Genomic DNA, 7,942 nt, shown 5'->3' on the forward strand with positions numbered 1-7,942 from the left:
GTGCTCCAAAGGAAACAATAAAGTATTGCCTCAGTAACGTGCTAAGGGCTACAACGTGGCATAGCTTTTACGGGTCAAAGTCACCGGCGGTGCCATTCTCGTACGTCCCATTGGTATTCTAATTTCTTACATCTCCATTACTCGAGGTCTTTTTGACAAAAAGAAAACGACATGACAACTGGCAGCAAGGAGTCGTCCAAATCCACATACTAGTATTATGTTCAGACCGTCTGAGTGGAAGCATAACTCCCCTTTTGAGTAAATGGTACCGGCCATAAATAGCTGTCCCGTGATGCTTTTGACCAAAACACTCTGACGTAATCAAAATGGCGGCCATAGACTCCAACTCTGACAGTTCCTCTTCCAGCAACGTTCTAGTCGACAAGCAACAGCTCGAGGCTGGCTCCTCGTCAGACAGTTCCGACGACCTCTCCACCCCTGTACAGAAGTGCCCGTTATGTTGTAGCAGAAAGAAAAGGTTTACCTGTAAATCGTGTGTGAATGACGGTAATTTTAGTAGGCCTGACTGCTCGGACTCGCCAGCTAGGTAGGTTGGCTTTTCAAAACTTTTTACAAATCGTGTATCTCTTTAAAATAGCCGCTCTGCTTCCCTGAAAACTGACAAGAAATGCCATAGTTCACAAACCGATGATCCTCGATGATTGACAGCAGGTGTAAGTTGATTGACAGCTGCCATCAAAATTGTTACTTAGTCTCGTCTAGTTTACACCCCCCCCCGTGAAGTGGAATCGTCTCGACTGTCTGGTCTTTTGTTCAGATAGATTTGATCCCATTATTTATCTTGTTTATCAGAAGTTGTGCGCCAGTCCTACGTCATTGCATCAGACTTTCGAAACTTCTATGCTTCCTCAGATGCAAGAATATGCAGATAATTGCCATAGGCATTCACTGGTCTGAAAAAATGGTACATCAATGCCAGTGTTGTACAATATTAAAATTATGATAAATTAATACATTTAATCATTCTACATGTTTGTGAAGGGATGATTTGTGGGTGTGGGGTTGGTACATACAGTAAGGTATGATATTGCAGGGCTTCTCTTCAGTTTCAACAGTCTGTAAGCAAGAGAAGCCCTGCAACAGTCACTCACTGCGGCAACGGATTTAAAATCTCATATAAATATTATACATATGATTTTTTTTACATTGAAGCATCATATTTCCCAGTTGAAACGATAAGCTCACTCAAAATATTGTACATGAATTTTCTGGTTAAGTTTAATCTAAATTCAAATATCTTGAAATATGTGTGAATTATTACACATGTATGTCAGTCCTGCCCGCCTACACATCATCCCTTGGTGAGTTGTTCTGCTGCCCCTGGCAACATTTTGCGCTAGATATTTCATGATTAAATGTTCATGTCAAACACCATTGTCTGAGTAGATGACTGGAGAATTTCAGCAGCACTCTGCTGTCTCTAATGTTCATAAGTTCATGCACTCACTGTATCCATTTGATATGATTTATCTTTTATGCTGCATTTCAGATATTCAGAAAAGTTACAAGAGCTTTCAAATTGGAAGAGAGAAAGATTGAAACTTCATGCCAGGTAAGTTGTTTGAATGCCAACTGAAAGATGTTGCAGGATTGCAACTTCCGCCCTAGTAAACGATACTCTTCTTGTAGTCGTACAAAGATGACTTTAGAAGTTCTAGGTAGTCAACTTCTGATTACAAGTCACAGCGTTCAAACACGCCATGAGGTTTCATCATTTCAAGATGCATTGATGGAGTAGACAATACAGTTTTTCCTAACAACTTGTTGTCTCACAGGGCTTCAGATGTGGTTGACAGTAGCAAGAAAGTTGTATCTTTGGTAAGTCTTCATCTGAATGGCTTTTCCTGCAAATAGAGACATCTATGTTATGTATCAATGTTCTGACTGGCACAGTAGTAAGTGCTGTACCTTGTTTTTCTTTCATGGTTTTCATGATTTTAATGAAGGCTTACTTTGTCTTTGCAATGAGGTTCAACTTCCTTGGTCTTTGGTGCACTTAAAATTCTCTATCATGCTATCATGTTGTGCCAAAGCAGAAACAGATGGAAGTAGAGAGTGTCAAGAAAGTGTCTTCTTGTGCAAGTTGCCACTAGTGGTGATTGATGGTACCAGTACATACAGGACATTTGGCATTGATTAGCCTGGAAAACACACCTATTCAAGTAGACAGTATTTTGCCAGGATGACAGTATTTAAACATAAGAATGGCCAAGAATAGTACAAATTACTGCAATAGTATCTTGTTATAGATATATTCTATTGTATAGGTCTTTAGTTCTGTAGCAGTTAACACTGTTGTTTTAATGAATGCCCTGTATAGAGATGGGAAGTTTTGGACTGTACCAGCAGGCTGGTGGCCCTCAGAAAAGCAGTAGATGAGGTGGAGGCAAGGAAGAAGGAGGGTGAGGCTGTTTGTTGTGTTTTTTATTCTCTTGTCATCAGGCTATTTGTGAGAACCTCAAATATGTGTGTTTGCATTGTGCTTTAGTTTTGCTCTTATGTGAAACTTTTAAGAAACTGACTAAATCTATGTGATAAATTCCTGTTTCCTGTCCAGAACACGAGCAGCTGTCCCAGCTGCATGAGGAGAATCGGCGGAGGAAACACAAGGAGCTTCGGCACACGGAGAAGCTGGAGAAGATCCAGCAGTACCTGTCCCAGATCCAGGCCCACGTGGCACGCCAGCACGAGGAGCTGGAGGTACGTCAGGAGGCGCTGGTCGACGTGCGCCGAGACAACATCCGCGAGCTGACCACCAGCATCTTTGACATCCAGGATGTCGCTCACACAGGGTAGGTGCCGTCTACAACACATTGTGGTATTTGTTTTGCTTACAGATACAGTGTAGTGAGTTTGCTACACCCTATACCGGTAGTTTGCTTTATATCTAAATTGTGCGTGTGTTGGTGGTAGGGGCTGATCAGGCTCAAAATATGGAATGACTTAGAGTTTCACAACAGGTTTGTAAGGACATATGCATGGATTATTTTATGGGCATTTGATGATAACTATAGCGTTCCAGACAGCATGCAATTTTAGGAGGAGACTTGAGTATCACAATTTGACAGTAAAGGCAATCTGCACTGGGTGGTAAATCCCTATATTGACTTTACTCCCTAGTTCTAGTCCTACAAGTCCTAAGAGGATCCAGGTTCTTGAGTCCCCCCCAGCTGAACCCCCTGACAAGGGCCGATTCTGGGAACGGCGGGGGAAAGTTGTTCACTTCCTCAACTTCTGGTAGGCAAACGTGTCACAGACGCCCCCTCACCCTCTCTAGGCTGGTGGCTAGGGTGGTTATCTGGTGTGGGGAGCACTGGGACTTGATTTCTGGTTCATGGATGCCTTCTAGAATCTCTGGAACTATACATACCGACATTAGACAAAAAGTTTGGGTCCAATTTTGAAGGGTGATAAAATGATAAAAGGCATGTGGTCGTTTAACATGACTGCAACTAATCTTTACTTCAATCTTGAGTTGCTTATATGTGTACCTTCTTTTGCTGATGATGAAATAGGTATACAAACTGCTCGGTGAAAACGCACAACATGATAAAGTCACCCTAGATTTCGAGATGTATCAGAAACTGGTTTCTTTTTTTACCGTGTGTTTGATTCCCCATCCCCATATTTTTGTTCCAGGGACTCTGAGGAGGACATATCGGAGAGCACAGTGCAGCAGCTGGCAGAGGCCAGACGTACGGCGTACGTACGAGGTCGCTGGGTGTACACAGACATCAATAATGACTCCCAGGTCTGCATCGTGGAGCCGTGCCTGCCTGCCAACGGGAACTACTCGGCCTACCTAGACTGGATGGAGGCTAATAAAGAGGCATCCATAGGACCAGGTGGTACATGGCTATAATAAACTCATCCCGAGAGACAACTGATCATTTCATCCAGCTTTGACCCCACGCTACTTACAGTAACCATTTTTCAAACACATAGGTGCATGTGTCAGGGAATTCAATCACTTTCTGCTATCTCAACCCCACAGTGTTTTAGCACATTTTATAAGGACTGTCTGGCTCCCTTTGTACTGCTTGCATCATGGACATCCTGTTATTGTACTGTTGTTCATTACCTTCTATTCACTTCAACTTTTTTCTCATCACTGTCAAGAGGTTCAACATCCCGAATGAAAGCAGACTTAACTATTCTCCTTGTTCTTGTGTTGCCTGCTGTCTGTTCCTGCAAATATTGGGATACAATGTGTACACTTGTGGTCTTTCAGATATGATACTTAACTTAGTGGACCTGGATTCAACTACATATACCTGTGCTGCTAAATACATCCTATGTGAAAGGCCACAGGTGTAAATCTCAGATGTTTGTTCTTTGCTTGTCTTTTCTGTGCTGCTCTAAGAGCTAAGCTTAAGCTCCCAGAAACACAATTCCAAAAGATGGTCCTCTCACATTTCATTAAAAAGCTGTGTGTTTTCCCAGACTCCGACCTGGACCAGAAGAATCCTGCCTACACCTTCAGCGCTGCCCTCAGCCATACAACACAGCTGGTCAAACTGTTAGCCTTCTACCTGGGAGTCAACCTGCCCAAGAGAATATGCTACAGGTTAGACCCTACTGTATACAACCAGGTGCCAAGCAAGTATGCAAGAATAAGTGTATGATTTCTTGGCCAGTTAAGTCAAATAAAGATTTTACGGTGACCAGAGAACTTTCACTTACAGTGCACACTCCCTGATACTAGTGTCTGAACTACATTTAAAAATGATGTTTTCAATTCATTACTTTTCCTTTCTAGTTTGTTTCAAATGCACTATTCCTTTTTCAATCAGATAAAAAAGTGATATTGCTAGCTTCTGATGAATGGACACTGTTTCAAAGGACTTTGCATGATTTTCTAGGTTTTTTTTCCATTGCACTATTCCTAATGGTCAGATAAAAAAAGTAATATTGCTAGCTTCTGATGAATGGACACTGTGTTTGACACTGTGTTTGAAAGTACTTTGCATGATTCCCTGTTTTCCAGTGAGTTTTGTGGGGAGCCATTGAGTAGTGCTCGGTTCCACAGAAGTGTGGCAAAACTCAACACCAACATCCTGCACCTCTGCTTTACTCAGGTAAGTTGGGCTGTTCTGTTTACTGGTTTACACGATGCAGGGTTGATACTGTTGTTTTTAGTTGATTTCATCATGTATAGTAAGCTTACATTATTAACAGATATCCCAGAAAGTCTTCACTGCCTATGTTTTCCTTTACCTAAGGCTTTGTATTGACAAGTGCATTTGTTTCTGTGTTGTACCCAGAATGTGTCCCCAGAACTGTTACACCCCATGCAGACCCTCAGGAACATACAGGCCCTCTTCAGCTCACCTGATCTTGGCAGGTTAGAATCTGTTTCTTGTCCTTTTTATTTACCAAACGTTTTTTATTACTATCTGTTTAGTCATGGTGGATAGCTATATAAGCACCGGTTGTGGTAGCAGTAGGGAGGAACTTCAACATGCCTCTTGTGTTTCATAGTCTTCTGATTTTAGTCTAAATTCTATATGTACTCGCAGAACTCTCAGCATGTGTTGGTACTTACTCAATGTAGCTGTTTGCATTACAATACTACACTTTCATAGTAGCATGTAGACAGTGGGAATGTTTTTTAGTTTGGAGGGGTTAGGAGTGTTATAGTGTATTTCAAGGAGTGAATCACCTTGTGGTCTTAAGATTTCAAGTTGGTTACCTCATAAGAAGGTAAGATGAACTTTCAAGAATAGAAATGCCTGGAGCAGTAAAGAACAGTGGTCAACACACAGGCCATGATAATCAATGTACATGTATGTAGTTGTTTTACACAGTTGGAACAGACTTTGGTATGACCTTGTTCTTGTTTATTTGCCTGTAGATGTGGTGCATTCGATGTAAATCCAGAAATGATCCAGTCAATAGAAGAGGCATTGACCTCTGGCGCGAGCCATGCTATGGATGACAGTGATGATGACGGTGCGGCCGGTACCGATGAGCATGACATCAGCACCGACTGGGAAACCGTGCCAAGCTCTCAGCTGGGCGAGCCACACGTGGAGTACATTGGAGAAAGCAGCACATCTGCACTTGTGTCACACCACAGGCGCACCTCTCAGGGCGTGACTGTTACCATGTCAACCAGCCCCACAGGGGGTCTGATGTCATCAGCAGCAGAGACAGTAGCCTCGTTTTGGCGCACTGCTACAGGACAAGGTGGAAACAAGTGACGGATGAGTTTTTGTCTTGTGTTTGAAGCTGTCAACTTCTACAAGGAACTGTGTTGGTACAAGTACAAGTTTCTATCAAGGCCGTCCCTGGAAGGTTGCTCGACATCTGGAAGTACTTTCTTAATTTGATTGCAGATTACATTGTACAATAGACCACATGTGTGTGTCAGGTGGAGTTAGATATAAGAGAGGGATAGGGAAAAAGCATTTGACTTCATGTAGAAATTTTTGAAGGAGAGCTGAGTATTTGATCATGGATGGTATGTAATTTGCAAATCAAGAGTATGAGTGTATTGTATTTTTCAAACACTCACCTTTTTGACCAGTTTTCCTGGAATAGCTCTAAATGGGAAGTTTCTGAATTCTGCTGTACTTTATGATGATTACTACATGAAAGATGACTGTCAATTCACAAATCTTCAATATGCTCCTGGTAGACATATAGGCTTTCCTGAATGATCTCTGACTCAATGCCATGCTGTAGAGGTACATCATCTTGCTCATTCTTGATAAAGTGTGCATAGGTAAAAAGGCAGGTTCAGCAGGTAAACTCTGACTCTAGAGGACTTGCCTTCCCTCTCTCTTTTCCACCTTTCTTGCAATTTCCAGTTCGTCACTATGCCATAAGTAATATGAATGTTGTAGATGGAGATGTTGATACTGATGATGATGATTTTACCTATTGGTCATGACATAAAAATTGCTTGTTAAATGATATCTCCTACATGCCTCAGTAATGCTGACAGTCATTTGTAAGCATATCTTTAGTTAAGACTAGCTGGACATGTTGGGGGGGGGGGGGGGGGGTGCACATGCAGCAGAAGAAGACAATGCCATCTTACTTGCACCAGTAAGGCATTGACAATGCAGAATAATGTAGTAGATAGAGATGATTCTTCCCTTCAGAGATGTATGCTTGTATACAATCAATGTGATATGTATCTGATGGAAGGAAGAGAAACAATGAACAGTGCCTATTTATTATTGTTTTATCATCAGATCTAAAAGTAATGACAAATGTATCATGCCTCAAATACGTGTGTGTGTGTGTGTGTGTGTATGTGTGTGTGTGTATGTAAGAAAGAGAGACTGAGAGAGAATATGAATGGGTGAATGAGAGAAAGACTGCACCATCAAATCAATTCTGTACTCAGGAAAATTTTAGGTCATTCCATGTTTCCCAAAACTTTGTGTGGATGGTAAACAATCCTGAATGTCAATTCTGCCGATTCTCGGAAAAACATGTCTATATCATTGAAAGGAAGATGCAAGATTTTGTTTAATTGATTGTTTTACATTACTGGAAATTCCATGTGCTTCAGTCAACCCACAGACCCTTTCCATTGGACTGCTTGTAGTCTGATTAGCTATAAACACCAGACTTTCCTTCTTGACTCTTGTTGTACAATTGTTCTGCAGTGTTTAGCAAGGGATTTGTAGTGTCCTTGTGAATACATTTCTTGCATGTGCAACGCACAAGCCAAAAGCTATGAGACCTCTGCCTCTTGTAAAGCATGGCATTGAATTTGCCAAGCCATAGCTGTTCCTGTGACATGTATCCACCCCTCTCAAATGTTTAAATGAAATTGTCCTGAAGCCAGTATTTCAGATTAGCTTAGTGGATATGCAGTAGGGTACAACCAGAAAGGGTTATTTTTCAAGTTTAGTATGTAGATAACACAATGAAAGTTTTAGTTTCTTCCCTCTGCTGACAGGTC

General features: G+C 41.6%; 1 protein-coding gene across 3 annotated transcripts; it reads left to right on the forward strand.

Annotated features, from left to right (window-relative positions):
- The first annotated feature begins 286 nt into the window (after window positions 1-286).
- On the forward strand, window positions 287-6,939 carry LOC136433241 (beclin 1-associated autophagy-related key regulator-like). 3 transcript variants are annotated; one of them, XM_066425246.1, is made up of 11 exons: window positions 287-547; window positions 1,511-1,573; window positions 1,797-1,839; window positions 2,342-2,423; window positions 2,579-2,813; window positions 3,142-3,258; window positions 3,661-3,866; window positions 4,465-4,588; window positions 5,009-5,099; window positions 5,286-5,365; window positions 5,876-6,939. In XM_066425246.1, the coding sequence occupies exons 1-11, from the start codon at window positions 327-329 to the stop codon at window positions 6,222-6,224; spliced, it is 1,611 nt and encodes a 536-aa protein (XP_066281343.1). In that variant the 5' UTR covers window positions 287-326; the 3' UTR covers window positions 6,225-6,939. The 3 variants fall into 3 exon arrangements, with proteins under 3 accessions (XP_066281343.1, XP_066281342.1, XP_066281344.1); XM_066425245.1 differs by having other exon boundaries at window positions 288-547; window positions 3,661-3,869; XM_066425247.1 differs by lacking the exon at window positions 3,142-3,258 and having other exon boundaries at window positions 290-547; window positions 3,661-3,869.
- The last annotated feature ends 1,003 nt before the right edge of the window (window positions 6,940-7,942 follow it).

The sequence above is a fragment of the Branchiostoma lanceolatum genome, chromosome 4, assembly GCF_035083965.1.
Source record: "Branchiostoma lanceolatum isolate klBraLanc5 chromosome 4, klBraLanc5.hap2, whole genome shotgun sequence".
In the NCBI taxonomy this organism is placed as follows: Eukaryota; Metazoa; Chordata; class Leptocardii; order Amphioxiformes; family Branchiostomatidae; genus Branchiostoma; species Branchiostoma lanceolatum.